Source organism: Populus alba, chromosome 3, assembly GCF_005239225.2.
Source record: "Populus alba chromosome 3, ASM523922v2, whole genome shotgun sequence".
Classification (NCBI taxonomy): Eukaryota; Viridiplantae; Streptophyta; class Magnoliopsida; order Malpighiales; family Salicaceae; genus Populus; species Populus alba.
The window spans coordinates 9,739,630-9,757,725 of record NC_133286.1 but is presented as its reverse complement, the minus strand read 5'-3'; the positions used below and the strand labels follow the sequence as shown (position 1 = coordinate 9,757,725).

Genomic DNA, 18,096 nt, shown 5'->3' with positions numbered 1-18,096 from the left:
AGGTTTATAAAATCCTTACGGACTTCATTGAGACTATGCATTACATTATTTGTGCTCTTATTCCATGTTGTACTAACCACATCCCTGTATTCATTATGAGTAGTCTAGGTTGCCTCAAATCTAAAAGACCTCTCCCCTACCCTATACGACAATCATCTATACCTCAAAAGAATTAGATTATGATTAGAATGAAGTTTATACAAGTGCTCCACATAAGCATTAGAAAAATCATTTTTGTCATTTCACAGAAGATAACCCTATCCAATCTCTTGACCAAATAACAAAAACCATGAATGTGGTGGTGCCAAGTAAATTGTTGAACTTGATACCCTAGGTCTATAAGGTTGTTATATGCCATTGTCTATAAAAATCGAAAAGCCCTAGATCATGAGAACAAGTCACCACAATTCTTTGCCGGTGAACAAATTTAATTAAAATCCTCAATCAGAGCCCACGCTCCTTGCATAGTATCTATAAGAGTTGATAAATAATATCCTAGAATTGCTATCTTAAGTGAGGAATTGATATAATGCATAAACCACTGATATAAAGCAATGATGACCTCTTGAAGAAACTTTAATAGCAGCACATTAACTAGTAGTATCCACGATATCAGTAGTAAAAAAAAATTTTGCTGACAAAATCCAGATACTCCCACATGACCTTGAGATTCAACTATAATTGCCGAAAAATAACCTAAGCTAGCCCAAAATTTCTCCACCCTAGCAAATGGAGCGTGAGTTTCTAATATCATAAAGAGTGAGGGTTGATATTTACACACTAAATCTCTATAATGTCTTTTACCCTGGTTGTTGATAGCTCCCCTAATATTCCAAGATATGATTGAAAATTCATTAAATGACTACATCATAAGAAATAATACAAATAGAAGGGAGGATAACAAGAACCACTAGTTCATGGCCCATCATCCATAAACATGCCTTTTCCTGTTTCCAATACCCCATTAATACTATTTGTGACACTAATAATATCCTCCTCATTAGCGGCATGATCCGAACATTCAACACCAAAAGGATAAGTTATGCCAGGGTTATGTGTACTGTTATTTTATTTCGTTGTCATTGTGGTAGCTCCAACAAAGAATCGTGTCTTCCCCAACCCGTTAGCATTCTGCTTTGAATCTTCTTCTCCCTTGTCATGTCGGGGCCTCTTGATGAGAAAATTAGAGGCGTTGAGATATTTAGGTTATTAAAATCATGTTCCGTTGTAGATGTATGCACCACCTTCTGTTTCCCTTTTTGAATTTGACTTTATCTCTTATATGTAACAATAACAAGCTTCACAATAGGCTCAACTACTATGGGTTCATCTCGTCTTACATGTTTTTTATGCCCATAGCAGCCACAACCACTGCAAATTAAATGGAAACCATCATATTTCACTTTATACCAATGATATCACCACTTTGATCCACAGTCTTCTCACCACGGCTTTATTTGTTGATCAATTGCTTATCAATTTCAACACAAATACAAGCAAAATGCCCTCATTCAACATTCAACATATGCATGTCAGCCTTGATAGGTTTGCCTATAGACAAAGCCTTGGCCATGATGAAGCTCTCGTCATAAAACACTAGATTAAAGTTTGGAATCCATACCCATACCATTGCTCTGTTAATTTTTGCTATGGAAGATACAAACTCTAGTGACTAATTATGCATTGCAAGGTAATGGTCAAAAAGCATCCAAGGCCCTCTATTAATTACTTGCGCTCTATCATCTACAGGATTCCAGGAATTAGTTGTGGTGCGTGTAAGCTCGTCCGGACATCCCGGGTTACCAAAAAAAAGAAAAGAATAAGGACTTGTTTGGTGCAGATTTAAAGGGATTTTATGTAGTTTAAAAATTTGTTCAACAATGCATCTAGGAAATCTTTTTGTCTATTAAATTTAGTACAGGAACAGGTTTCCTTTTAAAACTTGTTTTCTGTGTTTTCTTTCTTGATATACTAACCTCAAATGGAAGATTGAAGAAAATGATACTCTCAAGAATTTCCTTTGCCACTCTTGGAATTTCGAAAATTAAACTCTAGGAAAAAAATATAAAAATCCAATCCCATATAAGAAGTGAAATCATGACTATTGGAATGCCACTATGTCAAGATTCTCAAATACATGTAGCATTATCTGAAAGTCAAACTCAAAGCCTTTTGATACATACGTGCTCTGTATTTTTCATCTTCTTGGCATAGATTGTATAGTCAAATTCTTTGCCAAATTGCTAGAAGGGCAGTTTCACATTTAGAAATGTGTATCAATGACGTATATTTAGCTTTAATTTAAATCTTATTGTTCATCAACTAAAGCAAGCTAGTTTTACGTATTGTGCTTTCATCATTAATAAAGCTAAATATAAGTGGTTTAATCCCTTCATTGCACTAGAGATGGAAGAAATTTATTGGCAATTGATTGATTTGTTTCATGTGGTACAGGGGGTGGTTTATTGGCAACCACCCAGAAAGGCGTTGAATAAGGTGAAAGAACTGGTATGGGAGCCTTCAATTAGCCGTCATGGAGCTGATGAAGGTATTCCTGAACTCAAGGAGGGATTAATGCAGAAGGAATGTGATTCAGAACATTCAGCATGTTTCCAACTGGATGATTTATGCTATGGTTCTGGTCATTGACATATGAAAGGCAGGCAGAGGTCATTTGATTCTCTTCTCACTGCTGCATTTCAATTGTTTAATGCTCAAGCTGTGATTATTTGAGATGTAAATGTTTCTGTCGTTTGGTCACTGTTATCTGTTATATATACCCTCTCTATTATTTTAGTAACTTCACCTGCTTTACTCTTTAGTGGAGCTGTTCGCTTGGTTAGAACATTTGGAATTCCTGGGAGCCTTAACAATCTTACCAAAAGCTACATGCCCTTGGTATTGAAGATTTGCTAACACATTATCTAATACCTTCTTTCTCTTTGTTTTGCAGTTGTGAAAGGAAAATAAGATGGTGAACTCTTCAGTTATGGTTACTGCAGGAGCAAATCAGGTGTTTCCGGGATTCTTAAACATGTGTTACTCATTCCCAGAAGCATTTAGGTTTAGGAGAAGAGTAAAAAGTCAAGAATTATGTCTGTAAAACTTTATTTTCCACTATATTATTTCGTTGAGTTGTAGAAATAGTTGTTCTTTCTGTTCTATAGCCAGCTGTCTCCATCCACACATGTTCTAGAATATGAATTATTGTTATATTCTCAATTACAGGCATTCGTAAATCTTGCTCTAACGTTATGTGATGCTGGGGATTATGTCTTGACTTTTTTGCAACCGCCCGTTTGGTAGTGAGGTGCACCACGTTACCAAACACACTTGATCATGTCTGCTCTTGAAGTCATGAATTGATGTCTGCTCTTGAAGTCAATACCAGCTAAATGTGTTAATTAATGCCTGCAGGTTTCCAAAACTCAACTTCTCAAGACAACATACCAATCTGTGCTTCAATACTGTCACAGCACCTAGCCCTCTATTCCTTACAAATGGGACCTGAGTGGGTGACCAAGCAGGTGAAGACCACGTCAAGAACAGAGATATAATTCTGGAAGCACTTTCCACGTTGCGCGAAGGAGCTGTGAAAGGTGGAGAAGGTGCAATTTACCTATGGGCGAAGCTTCCAGAACAGTATGTGGATGATGATAAGGTTGTTCGCTGGCTTGCTACGAGGCACGGGGTGGTTGTGATTCCGGGAGGTGCATGTGGATGTCCTGGGCATCCTAGGCTCTCTCTCTTTGGGAGGCCTGACAGAGAATAATTGTAAAGCTGCTGCAGAGAGACGGAGGAGAGGATCGGAAGATTTGGTAAGCAATGTGGTTGTGGATTGACACTAATCATTTTTACAGTGAATAACTTCAAGATTGAAAGCCAGATAGCCGGTTTGGCATGACCGGCGCCGTCGCGTGCTGATGAATTAAATTATCTGATGTTTTTACGTTGATAATCATGTTGTTGTCAAATGAAGGTACTTCAAAATTGGCAGAGACACATTGATCGTTGATATCAAAAGAAACCGATGCAAAGTGAGCGGTTCCGATGAAAATAGTTCAAATGACAGCAGTGAAAGGCAATACATAATATTCTATAATGAGGACAACGTAAACATGCTCTGTCTGTTCTTTCCATGCGTGCCTTGGTATACAGCTTCAAATGAAAGAAGAAGAAGAAGAAGAAAAGGGGAAGAAAGAGACTTTGAATTATGGCAAAAACCAGAAAGTAATGTTCCATGCCATGATGATATCTATTTTCCAACAGAAATGGTGAAAGAAGAAAGCATGCAATGATGAGCCCTCGCATTTGTGGTTAAAAACGAAGAAAAAGTTGAAAGTGAAACGTTTGAAGCAACGGTTGGTCTCTGTGTCTTCTTCCTTTTCATTTTAAATCTTCGAGGCGAGGAAGAAAAGGGGAAAAAGGGGAGGAGTGGTGGCGGTGGGTGAAACGAAAACGTAAGATTTGGAATTTTGAAAAATGTTAGATATATAGATGATGGGTTGGATCTAACAATAAATAATGGGCCCCACGTAAACCCTAACGGCCAGCAATCCCTTACTTACACCGTCAAAACACTGGATTGCGAACGGTATAATCATAATTTACTGTAAAATAATTATTTACCTTTCAAAAACTAAAGGATTGAACACCCACTCGGGATGTAGTATTTTCATATTTTATTGAATAATATAATTATGCCAATACCCTTGGATAAAAACACAACTAATATTTTGAAATTTTTACATTTTTTATACAGTTTAATTACCTAATAGCTCTTAGGTCAACTTTTTTTTTATAAGGTCAAGGGGTATTTTTGATTTTTTAACCTTATTTTTTTTATTGCATTGCGTAAGGTCATGGGTATTCTGGTATTTTGAGAAAAAAAAAAGTAGAAGCCGCCGATGCCTTTTAAAAGGTGCGTGCGGTGCCTTCTAGTGGTCGCAAGTCGACTTCTAGAGTGATGTCTGAAGCCTTGCACCACCCTTTACAAATTGGGCCAGAGCCTATCATCTTCCGAGTTACGGCGAAACTCCAATGATAATTTTTCTCCCCTCCTTTTTTCTGTGTCTTCTATCTCTGATTTATTTGTTTTTCAATTTCAATCTTGACATTTGATATTTTATGCTTTTATTTATCAAATTTGATCCTTATTTTTTTAATTCTTATTTATTTTGCTTTTGATTTTTTTTATTGGATTTTATTTTTCGATTTAATTCATAATCATTTGATTTTAATTTATTTTTTGTTAAATTTGATCCTCATTTTTATGATTGTAATTCCTTTTATTTTGAGTTCTCTTCTTGATTAATTGTTTTTTTTTGGAAGTTTCATCATTCATTGTTTAATTTCATTTAATTTTCATATCATATTTGGTGTTTATGTTTTTATTATGCTTTTAAAACCTAACCTGAGATTTGACATCCATCATGTCTCAGGTCACAAGTTGGGTCCAATGACCAGGGCTACCGAGGTTAATCATATTTTTTATTGCGCATGAAGTAAAAATGATATTCTTTTGATAAAAAAAAAAAAGTAATTGCAAAAAAAAATCAATGGGTTTTGACATGATTTATCCCTAGGTAATCGTTTGATTTTTTATTTAGCTAAAAAGTAAAAATGATATTATTTTTTTTTTAAAAAAAAAAGCAATGAAGCAAAAATTCAATTATTATCCCTTTTGTTTTGATTGGTTTTTCTTTGTTTTGATTTTTTTTTAGCTTCATCCCTTTCCATTTGATTTTATTTTGTTTTTATATCAGAGTACTTATTCTTTTAATTTTTTTTTTTGTATCCCTTTCCTGTTTTTTTCTTCCAATTCTATCCCTTGGCATTTTTTTTCATTTTTTTTCCAAATTTGTCCTTATTTTTTAATCACTCTTTTTTTTATTCTTTTCTTTTTTGTTTCTTTTAATTTTTTTCCCTTGACATTTATTTCATTTGTTTTTTTTTTTTTATCAAATTTTGATTCTTGTTCTTTTAATTGCTTTTTTTATTTTAATTTTCAATTTGATCCCTCATTATTTTCTTTCATTAGTATCAGATTTGGTCCTCATTATTTTGTTTTTTTATTTATTTTATCCTCTAACATTGGGCTGTGAGCTTTCTATTTTTTTCTCTTCCTCTTTAGCACAAGTTAGTCAAGTTAAAATAGTTCCCTCAAGTTATTGCCATTTGAATATCTTTTTTTTTTAAGTTAAAAAAAAATTGACCCGCTCCGTGGTATAGTGTAGGCAACAAAATTTAGTATATACTAGATAGGTTGCTATACCACTGGTCGAGTTAAATTTTCTAATGCAAAAAAAGGATATCGGTGATGATAACCCGATTCAACTTTAGTTAATTTAAATTATTTGTTGATATATATAAGAAAAAAAAGAAAAAAATCAAGTTAACTTAGGTTATTTCGACTAACATGTGACTCGGGATGACCCAAACAAAGGAAAGCAAAAGAAAAATCAGAAAGTTCAAGGTCTAATAACCTAATGTAAAATAATGAAATTAAAATATTTTTTAAAAAAATACATAAAAAAATTGAGTTAACTCGACTAACCTGTGATCCGTAATATAATATTAGGTTAAAAAAAATAAAATTTTAACAAAAAGCCTAGAAAAAAGACCAAAGCTAAACAAAATATTGAAAAAAAAATTGACTTAACCCGTGTTAACTTGACTATCTTGTGACCCGTGATAGACCTATAGAAAGAAAGGCAAAAAAATTCACAAAGTTGAAGGTCTAATAATAAAATATCAAAGGATAAAAAAAAATAATTTAATTTTAAAAAAAATATCAGAAAAAAAACCCAAATCAATCTAGATTGCATTGACTAACCAACGACATACGATATGAGACTGTAATAAAAGAAAGTTAACAAAAAAATCTATAAAAAACACCAAAGTTAAATCAATAAGAAAATATTGAACAAAAACTAGAGTTAACTCAAGTTAACTTAACTAACTTGTGACTCAAGATAACCTTAATGAAAGAAAAGCAAAAAAATACAAAACTAAAAGCTCAATAATCTAATGTCAAATGATAAAATTAAATTTTTTTTTAAAAAAAACCCGATTTAACCTGGTTAACTCATAATTCGAGATATGAGGATCAAATTTGTTATAAAAATAACAAAGCAAAATTCCTAATCATCAAAAAATAAAAATAAAACAAATAGCAATCAAATAATGAGGATCAAATCTGGTATGAAAATTAAATGAAAGAAAATAATCAATGATTAAATTGAAAAATAAAAAAAATTAAGAAAATGATAAAAAAAAAAATAGCAATAAAAAGAATGAGGATCAAGATTGAATACAAAAAAAAAAAAATGAAATAAAAGATTAAGGGATAAAATTAAAAAAACATAAATGAGAAAGAAAGGGATAAGAAAATATCAATAAAAAAAATAAGGACCAAAATTGAATACAAAAATTAAATCAAATAAAATGTTGAGGGAAAAAACTGAAAAACATAAATAAATCAAGAAAGGAATTAAAAAAAATTGCAATAAAAAGAACGTGAGCCAAATTGAATATAAAAATTAAATGGAATAAAATGCTTAGGGACAAAATTGAAAAAAAGCTTCAACAAGCATAAAAAACAAAACAAATAGCAATAAAAATAATAAGGACCAAATTAAAACCATAAATAAAAAGAAAATTTTTGTATTTTTTTAAGGAAAAGAGAGAGAAATGAGGAATTAAAAGAAAGAAGTCTACTAAAACCGTGCCGGTGGTCGAACATTGGCACATGCCACCCACTAGAAAGACCTTTGTGAGCTGTTACGAATGCCATCATAGAAGGTGGTGTTTGGTCGTTGGATGAGTCCAAACTTGTCGTCAGAAAAGCTGGGCTCCTTCCATTCGTATATACCAATGACTTTTTATTTTTTATTTTTTTACATGTACCCAAAGACCAAACTAATCCTTTACTCAACTTGAAAAATAATAAAAAAAAACCAAGAGAGAAAGAAAAGGAAAACCCTAGACAACAACTATATGATTTTGCCTTGAAGGATAATGTAAACATTTTAATGTGTTATTTAAATTGAAAATTAAAAAAATACCCCAGTACAAAAGTTATTTAAATTTTGCTTTTTAAAGTATATTTAGTGAAAAAAAATACTAATATACTTCTATTCAATTTTATAATAATAAATATATATAATAGAAAAGCTATATTACCCCCAAACTAAGTTATTTGAATTTGCCAATAAAAGGCAAATTTATTAATTCATTGTGCAAGTCCGTGAGGGTGTCCGTAGTGAAACATGACATCATAACCACTGCATGCTTCCCCCTTCAATACAAATGAGAGAGAGGCCCGGACTCTACTATCCCATTTTATTTGTAATAAACAAACCTACACTTAATTTATAAGAAACGTCACCGTTTCTTGTATCCATAATAATATAAAAAAATCGTTGAGCACATATCCCAGGATCCTCCTCCTCCTCCGCCGTAAACCACAGACGACAAAGTTTTTACTTCACCAGGACTAGAAAGACTCAACACACCAAACACACACAGTAGAACTACAAGAAGAAGAGGGAAGCAAGCAAGCAAGGTCAATCCTGTAATTTTCATTGAGATCAATCCCCTGCGCCCCCCAAACTAGCCGGAGCCTGGAGTCGAGAGGTAATGAAAGGCTAGAAATTAGGGATTCTATTGTGAGAAAGCAAACATGGTGGGGAGTGGGAGTTCACCAGCAACGGCGGCGCTAAGTGGCTTACAAGATCACTTGAAATTGGCAAGAGAATATGCTCTTGAAGGCCTCTATGACACTTCCATTATCTTCTTCGATGGTGCCATTGCTCAGATCAACAAGTATCTAAACCCACACACACATGCTCTATCTCTTTCTGCTTCTGCTTATAAATAGTTGTTTGGATCTAAATTAATAATGTTTATTTTTCTCAGGCATCTAACGACGCTTGACGACCCTTTAATTCGTACAAAATGGATGAATCTGAAGAAATCCCTTTCCGAGGAGACTGAAATTGTAAAACAATTGGATGCTGAGAGAAGGGCTTTTAAGGAAGCTCCTGCTGCCAGGCGCGTTGCTTCTCCCCCCATTCATGCTAAATCTTCCTTTGTTTTCCAGCCATTAGATGAGTACCCTACTTCCTCTGCCGCTCCCATCGATGATCCTGATGTTTGGAGGCCGCCCAGTCGGGACACTACCAGCAGGAGACCCACTAGAGCTTCCCAAGTAGGTTTAAGGAAGTCGCCACAAGATGGGGCCTGGGCTCGTGGTGCTACCACTAGGACGGGTACCACTGGACGTGGTGCCAAGACCGCTGCTTCAAGTAGGGTGAATTCGGGAGTCAGAGCGTCGACAGCTGGAAAGAAAGGCACTGGCACTGGAAAATCTGGAAGAGGAGACTCAGCTGTAAGTTGTCTCCTGTCCATGGTAGTACAAGTATTTGCAGCATTCTTCACTATTTATTCTAAAAAAAAAGTGAAATAGTGTTTGCCTTTGCTGGCATATTCTGCTTTGGAGTCTGCGAATTCTTTTGCCCCAGCTTAAATTTATGTTAATTGGATGTCAAAATTTATGGTTCTAGCATCTGGAAATGCATTTTTTCGTGCAGAAACTCAATATATATATATATATATATATATATATATATATATATATATATATATATTAGATTGGAATTTCTATGGTGCTAATATACTCGATGCAAGTGACAAATATTGGCAAGCAGGAAACAATACCTGTGGTAGAATAGAATTGGTTGAATTCTTTTGTTGTCCTTTTGTTTTGCTTCTGTTTGGATAGTCTTTAGATCTTTCTCTTAAGTAATGAATCTTGGATTTTTTCGAGGGGAGTGGAAGAGGTTTTATTTTGTGGGTTTTGGAAGGCAGAAAGATCATGACATTTTATAGCGATGTGCTGTCAGTGCTATCATTTGGCGCATTTGGATGGAGAGGAATGAGAGGATTTTTAATTACCATCTCTTGTTAAAGAAGCTGTTGTGCGATAGGATATGCTTCTTGGCTTCATTGTATTGTCATGATTTTGAAGGCACTTCTTTAGCAGATATACAAATGGATCGGAGTGCTTTATTATTTTGAACTAGATTACTGTTTCTTTTTGTTATTTGGGAGGTTGTCTTATTCTCTTTTTGTAAATTATTCTCTTCCATCACTGTAATAAATTTTATTTTATTTATCTAAAATGAAAACGAAAAAGAAAAGTACATGTGGCTGTATTCTGTTTAGTTTTATCCTAACAGGAGTTTGCCTTTCAAATGTTTCTCAGATATTAGCATTGCAGATGTCCACAAATTCTCCCTTTTCAACTTTATATTTTTTCAAACAAGTTTAGTTTTGATTTCAATGTATTTACCCTTGTTATGACTCTTTAATAGAATGATTAGGTGATAGAGGAGGGAAGAAAAACCATATTTTCTTGGGGATGGAAATGTAACAAGAAAGTGGGGTTAATAGAAACCTGTTTTCCACTCAAACCTCTCCTTTTCAACCTTCTCAACTGAGTTCCAGTGGGGGAAATGTAAATTTGAATGAAAACAATCTCATGATCCTGTTTTTTGATATAATTATCACCATTTTTCTCTCCCAGGACCCAGGAGTCAAAGCATATTCTTTTAGTTCTTCTGTACTTGTTATGTGTATTCAATTCTTATTAGTCATGTCATGTGCATATCCATATTAGGTTGTTTGCTGGATATTGATAAGAAAGGAGGGGGTTGTAGTGTTTTTTTATAGGTTTAACTGCTAGATAGTTGGAATAATCATGGCAACATTGTTCAGATGGTAAATGAAGACCTGTTTGATGACATCACAAACAGAATGCATGTGGTTACGGAGAACAACATAGTAATGTTGGAATTATGAAGAAAGTTATAGGCTCAATATTTGCTAATTTGTAGAGTATTCCTATTTTATATAATCAGATGGATTGCGCCTACACCTTTTCTTGGGGTTCTTTTCTTTTTAACTTTTCAATTTTTTTAAACTATTTGTGGAATGTTTAGTCTATATTACTCTTGTCATTTGGTGTCACACATAGTGATTTAACATAAGATTCCTAGTAATAAATATGATGTGAATTATACTTTATTATATTTGTTTCATGTCTAGATTTGTGTTCATCGTATGAACTTATTTGCAAGTGCAATTGCTAGAATGGTGATGCTGAAGATGGAAAGAGGAGGCCACAATATGAGGGACCAGATCCTGACTTGGCTGAGATGCTTGAAAGGGATGTCTTGGAAACTACTCCTGGTGTAAGATGGGATGATGTTGCAGGACTCAGCGAAGCAAAAAGACTTCTGGAGGAAGCTGTTGTCCTTCCTTTGTGGATGCCTGAATATTTCCAGGTATTCTTTACATGGTTGAAGCTGAATTATAATTGTAGTTTGCTTTCTCATCATGTGGTGTTTCTAGGTTCTTTAATTTATAAATCCTGCACATCATGTTTTTTTGAAATTGAGATGATATCTTACCATATGCTGAAATATGTTTTTATCAACATAGATCCTTGGTCTAGCTAATGTTATAGGCCTTTTCATTTCTTGTCTTAATTATATTTTTTGTGGGCAGGGAATCAGGAGACCTTGGAAAGGCGTTCTTATGTTTGGCCCTCCTGGTACTGGGAAGACGCTACTTGCTAAAGCTGTTGCTACTGAGTGTGGTACAACATTTTTCAATGTTTCATCTGCTACATTAGCTTCAAAATGGCGTGGGGAGAGTGAACGGATGGTTCGGTGCTTGTTTGATCTAGCACGAGCTTATGCACCAAGTACTATTTTCATTGATGAGATTGATTCTCTATGCAATGCTAGGGGGTGAGTTTATCATCCATTCTCATGAAGGTCAAAGTTTCAGTACACTATGATAGCATGCTATATCCCTAAATCTTTTATCATGTTAGGTATTTTAATCTGCATTAAAATTTGATGTGCTCTGTATATGTCGCAAGTGTGTGAAGTTAATGTATAAATTCTAATTTGAATTGTTAATACACCTATAGTCTCTCTCTCTCTCTTTCTCTCTCTCTCCCACACACACACGCCCACGTGCGCCCACACACACAGATCTCTTCCTGCTCATGAATTCAGATTCTTGAAGTTGTTTGCTCTGCTGTGTATGAACTGATTGTTGAACTAATTTTTTTTTCCATCATTAAGATTGAATCTGGTTTTGTATGACTTCAATTCTTCAGGGCTTCAGGGGAACATGAATCATCTCGAAGGGTCAAATCTGAACTTCTGGTTCAGGTAGATGGTGTAAACAATAGTTCCACTGGCGAAGATGGCAGCCGGAAAATAGTGATGGTTTTGGCTGCTACTAACTTTCCTTGGGACATAGATGAAGCACTGAGGTTTGTTCATTGTCTTCTCGTAAATATTTTTTGATTTTCTTGCATTCTGGAATTCTAAGATCTATCCTAAATGGCAATCTGTCCAAGATGTTAAACAGCATCCTCATTACTTTGGCTTTCTCTTATGTGATGTAAATGCAATGCAGGAGGAGGTTGGAGAAGCGTATATATATTCCACTTCCAAATTTTGAGAGTCGTAAGGAGCTTATTAGGATTAATTTGAAAACTGTCGAGGTAAATTGATTGTGCCAATTGATATTGTATTTTGCAGTGTTATTAGATTAAGGTCTTTATCCACTTCGATTCATGGTATATAATACAGAGCCTGGATCAAGGTAAATAATTCTTTGTGCTGTTGTTGTTAGGCCACACTTCACTTTGTCACCTGGTGCTATTGATCTATATACCTTTAGCCCTTTCCTTTGTTTTGTTCCCCATTCCTTTTAAGAATAATGACAATTGTGTAAATAATTCTTTCGAAGAACATTACTTTTTGCTAGAGTAGGCAAATATCTCTCTAAAAGTAGGAATAAACTGTAACATGGAATTTGCTCATTTCATTTTATGTAGTAAACAACTGTATGATTGTTTGAAGGAAATTCCTTCACTTGATAATAAACCATGTAATTGAGCATGTAATCAAAATCTATATGATGGTTTGATGGAAATTCCTTCACTTAATAATAAACTATGTAATTGAGCGAACGTTGAGGTTAAACTGCCATTCTAAGCGGCATAAGGTGGCAAATGGAAACTGGAAGTGGACAATAGCTGAGTAGGATTCTGCATGATTCCAATTTGAATTATTCACAAGTGACAGTTTTTAGTTTCTAGTTTGGTTGTTCTTTTTTTGAATGAAGGAGTAAAGAGAATATAAGAAAAATCCGAATCATACAAATAATTTACCTGATTCACTTGTCTATGGTACCAAATCCAGTCAATTGTTGTGGATAACAAAGAGTTGAATGAAAGGGCTGCATTATCTGTCATTTGTAAATTTTGTGAGGCCTTGTTAGGTAACCTTGATTAGCCAGACATTGGGCTGTTTGGAAAGAGAGCACTGTGCCAGAAGGTGCAGATTGATTAGCCATTGTAGATTTATTGCAAGAACTTCCGATCAATGTCTGTAGGCTACTCATTTGGATGCTCTTGACTTTGGGTCATAACTCATAACACATGTTACCTAAACATGGATTTAGCATTTATAACATAGAGCTACACATTCAATAGAGCATATTTGATATATCTTCATAATTTCATGCAACAGCATTGATACTATGAAGCCATTGTGTTGATTTTCAATAATTCCTCGGTTATGAAACGGCTTAATATATCATTTCTTGATCATATGATCTGCACTCTTATACTTTGGTTGTATGACAAACTCATTCTGTCTGTGTGACCTACTGTCATTTCATTCAAAATATATGAAGAGTCTGTTTGGGTTCAACCGCGTTCCCTCAAATTTCAATTATTTTTTGCAAAAAATTATTATTTTTTTATATTTTCAAATCGTTTTGACGTGCTAATCTTAAAAATGATTTAAAAAAAAAAAAAAACATAATTTTGATGCATTTCTAAGCAAAAAACACTTTGAATCGCAACCGTTACTACAATCCCAAAATGACCCGAAGTTTGCTTTCCAGGAATAAGATCCTTGATTTATGTAGAGCTCAAGTTGGTTCTTGGGTTTGATTCTATTCCCTTATTTTGCTGTTCAGTGTTGTTAACAAGGTTCCCTGTAAATGACAATCTCAACCATGCTAGTCCATTTGATGCCTTCAATGTGAAGCGCAGAGGAACCATAAAGAGTACACATGATTAACATTGTTATTGTACAGGTGTCCACTGATGTCAATATCGATGAGGTTGCTCGCAGGACAGATGGATACAGTGGAGATGATCTAACTAATGTGTGCAGAGATGCTTCTTTAAATGGGATGAGGCGAAAGATAGCAGGCAAGACACGAGATGAAATTAAGAACATGCCTAAGGATGAGATTTCAAACGATCCTGTTGCAATGTGTGATTTTGAAGAAGCCTTGCGGAAGGTTCAGCGCAGTGTTTCCCAATCAGATATCGAGAAGCATGAGAAGTGGTTCTCGGAATTTGGATCAGCCTGAGGGAGATGAGACCCATCTTGAGATGAAGACTCCTGCTGATTGGTATTTTCTTTACACTTGTTTCACTGGGTATGATATTTGTATTTTGGCATTGATTTGATTGATTGTAACCCATTTGTTGGAAAGGGCTAATATTATTGTGTTATTGCTGTAACCTCCTGTAATGTAATGGAATTCCTTTTGACAACCTCTTGCCCGTTTGGCTGGATATATACAGTGCTGATTTAACCATTTACACTGCAAAAGAATAATCTATGCATAACTAGTAGTGGTTGACAAATCCCCTGCGCTGCAGGTTGTATAGAATTTTCCCCTGAGCTAACTAACGATGTGTTTGTGAGAGCACAAAATGTCGGGGAAGGGAAGGAAAGGAAAGGAAAGAAATTTTGGGGAATGTGATTTTTTGTTGTTCGGAAGGTGAGGGAGACATTAAAATGGAGGGGAAATTGGGGAGAAAATTTTGTTGTTGGTTCACAACACCCTCTCCGTGAGCGGACATAAATGACCAGACCGGCAGGAAAGTAAACCAACGGTGTTCTTTAAATCCCCCCGAGGTTTAAGTATGCTAACATGTACTTATCTGGTTCTGGATTAAAATAAATAATTAAATTAAAATTATTTTTTTAAAATTTTTTTGACCGAATTGAATTAAAAATTAAAAACCAGTTTAAATTAATTCACTTTTGGTTCGGTTAGGTTCGGTTTGCTAGCTTTAAAATCTAGAAAATGATATAGTTTTTATATAAGCAAAAACAGGGTTTTGCTTTTAGCAACTCAATCCTTATCAAGAATACATACATCAACCATGGCTCAAGATTTTGCAAGTAGAGGACTTGTTTTATTTTTTTTGCTGTCGCAACATCTCTTCTTGTTGTGCTTGGAGTATTCCATTTAATAGCAACTAGCCCCATCAACTTTTGAGGTTATAAGCTTATCTTCTTCCCCATGAAAGCTTCAATAACAACTGAAAAGCTCCCTATGAGTGAGTCATAGCTCGTTTGAGTTGAAAATTTAGTGTGTTCGAGTTTTATAAAAAAAAAAAAAAAATCAAGGAGTATGCGAGGTTTATCGAGTAGGTGTTTGTATGTGTGCTCTGTGGGGAAGGGGGGCTTGCCGGTTAAGATCCAAAAAAGGAGAGATGTATAGAGCAAAGTGAGGGGCAACGACTGGTTTTGTTTTTATGGAATGCTACTTTAGGTTTAGGGTTAGAAAAAACATCCTATTTATACTTATTTTTTTTTTTAAGTGCTGGCTTGGTTGAACCGATTTAGTTTGGTTCGATTCAATCAGTTTTAAACTTTAAAAACCGAAACCGAATCGGAATGTTTTTGTGAATTTTTAATTGGTTAATTTGGTTTTTTTTTGTTCGATTTTTTCTATTTTTTTTTTTATTTTCTCAGTTTAATTAGTTTATTGATTTTTTTGCTTACTCCTAATACTCGCTGAAAGTTTTAATACATAATCTAATAATAAAACCTTTTTTTAGTAATTTTGTTTTTCAAAATTTGATCAAATATATTCCTTTTCCAAATAATTTGATGAGATGAAATTTTTTATTTTCAATTAAAGGATTTCTGTACAAATAACAGAATCATGAAATAAATAACAATATGTAAAGAGATTTTAAATTCCAAAGCTTATAAATAAATAAATAAATAATTTTCTTTTTTCTGTTGCATCAAGTCATCATTCTCACCCTTGAAATAGCATAAACGTTTAAAAATTGTTTTCCTTTAGGTACTATGTTTTTTTATTTTTAAGATTATAATATTTTATGGTCGTAATTTAATATATATTTTTTCTATGTTTTCAATTTAAACCGTGTTAAAGAAAAAAAGTAATTTTGTATCTTATATTTTTAAATTTAAATAATTTACATTGCATTATTTGAAACTTTTAATTGGAATAGAAGATTTGATATTTTATTTGATCTAATTTCAAAAGTTTAGGGATTAAAAAAACTTTTTTTTTCCTATTTGTTTAGGTAACTATAATAGGAAATTGATATGTAATTAAAACTACATTGACACAATTAAAAAAAAATATTTATTTGATCTAATCTAGCCACCTTTCCAATGTACCCTTTGTTAAAAAATATTTTTTTTTTGAAATCATCTTATAGGTGGCTTGGTAATATGAATTTGGAATCAATGAATTTGATACTATATGGTCTTAAATTTGAGCCATGTGGTTGCTAATATGATGGATCACTGGAGACTTACATGATCGTTAACTTTAGAATTTATAGAATTAGTCGAGATGTGCAAGCTAATCCGAGTACCTACATTAATAATAATAAAAAAATAATATTTATTTTGAAAACTATTAAAAATTGTATTGGAAAATTTTGGAAATCGAACTTCTAAAATGAGTTTTCCAAACTTAGTATAAACTTGAAAAAAATAGGTTTTGGTTTTTTAGATAGAGAACTATTGCATTTGAATACGAATTTCCAGTTTTTTTTTTTTATTCTTCGTTTTCGCTTTTTTTTTTTTGAAATATTACTCTATTTCTTAATAATTTATAGTTTCTCGTTCTATTTAATCATAATTTGAACAAGTCATTGTCATGGCTGGATAATACCTACAATATAGTTCTGGAAAACTCTATCATTGGAAAATTTTAGCTCATTACATACTGTAATCAGAAATCAGGAGAGGTGACAGAAGATGGATATCATAAAAAAAGTGATTTCAACAAATTTAATCTGAAATTAGCTATAGAGCCAAAAAAAATTTAACTGGCATGTCATTGAATTTGAATTTTTTTTTTTTTATTAACGTGGGTATTCGGACTAGTTTGCGTGTACTTTAACTAATCATACGAGCTCTAAAGTTAATGACCATATAAATCTCCAATAATTCTAAAATTTGTAAAATTTAAATTGATAATTAAATACACCGCTCAATTAATTATTTGCATCAGTTCTTGTTTATATAATAAGAGCAATGTAAAGGGAAAATGTGCTTAATAATCATCTACATTTGTGTGGAGCTATCTAATTTGTTCATCCAAGATACTCCTTTTCCTCCTAATCTAAATTTGACGTTTGGACGTGAGAGATCTTATGGCAATATTCTTATGATTGATTTACAAGCAAAACAAGCCAATTGTACAAACTTATGAAGGCTGAAGCAGGAACAATATTCTTAATTTTATTTTATTTTAGCTTTATAATTAACAAAATTTGTCTCTGCTGTGTGGTTAAAATTGACGTCCAAAGACAATAATTCCCTTCTTTGCATCGCTTGTATCGCCCGAAGGGGGACTTAAATTGCTCCTCCCCGCCACCATTCTGCAACACTTGTCCCGAGTGCATCAGAATCAGGAAGATGACAGCTGCTACAGTAATGAACTTTGAGCAGTTAAAATGCAAGAATAATATTGCTCTTTCAGTCGAATTCATAAAAAATACTTTAAATCATAATTATTATCACACTTCCGAACACCTCTATTAACCATGAAAATAACGAGAGAGTAAACAACAAAACAAATTGGAAAGAGCGGAAAAAAACGAGTCAAATTCTGAACAGGACAATAGTATAGGCAGGTAGGCGTCCCTGGAGGTGAGTCTATCAATGTTTTTTTTATTGGAAAACCTGCTTTCATAAATGCTCTATA

General features: G+C 33.6%; 2 protein-coding genes across 2 annotated transcripts; both read left to right on the top strand.

Moving 5' to 3' along the window:
- Positions 1-2,406: 2,406 nt before the first annotated feature.
- On the top strand, positions 2,407-3,772 carry LOC118037893 (uncharacterized). The gene is made up of 2 exons (XM_073408356.1): positions 2,407-2,641; positions 3,528-3,772. Exons 1-2 carry the CDS (start codon positions 2,407-2,409, stop codon positions 3,770-3,772), a joined length of 480 nt encoding a protein of 159 aa, XP_073264457.1.
- Positions 3,773-8,348: 4,576 nt separating this feature from the next.
- LOC118037903 (katanin p60 ATPase-containing subunit A1) lies at positions 8,349-14,706 on the top strand. Its single transcript, XM_035044059.2, has 7 exons — positions 8,349-8,826; positions 8,920-9,391; positions 11,154-11,348; positions 11,572-11,816; positions 12,194-12,352; positions 12,499-12,586; positions 14,194-14,706. The coding sequence occupies exons 1-7, from the start codon at positions 8,684-8,686 to the stop codon at positions 14,473-14,475; spliced, it is 1,584 nt and encodes a 527-aa protein (XP_034899950.1). The 5' UTR covers positions 8,349-8,683; the 3' UTR covers positions 14,476-14,706.
- The last annotated feature ends 3,390 nt before the right edge of the window (positions 14,707-18,096 follow it).

Excerpts from the sequence above, each read along its gene's own strand:
- LOC118037893 (XM_073408356.1), top strand. The coding sequence starts at position 2,407 with ATGGAAGAAATTTATTGGCAATTGATTGATTTGTTTCATGTGGTACAG. Across the intron at positions 2,642-3,527 it reads TGATTTATGCTATGGTTCTG|GTGAAGACCACGTCAAGAAC; the intron begins GTCATTGACATA and ends GTGACCAAGCAG.
- LOC118037903 (XM_035044059.2), top strand. The coding sequence starts at position 8,684 with ATGGTGGGGAGTGGGAGTTCACCAGCAACGGCGGCGCTAAGTGGCTTA. Across the intron at positions 8,827-8,919 it reads GCCATTGCTCAGATCAACAA|GCATCTAACGACGCTTGACG; the intron begins GTATCTAAACCC and ends TATTTTTCTCAG. Across the intron at positions 11,817-12,193 it reads TCTCTATGCAATGCTAGGGG|GGCTTCAGGGGAACATGAAT; the intron begins GTGAGTTTATCA and ends TCAATTCTTCAG.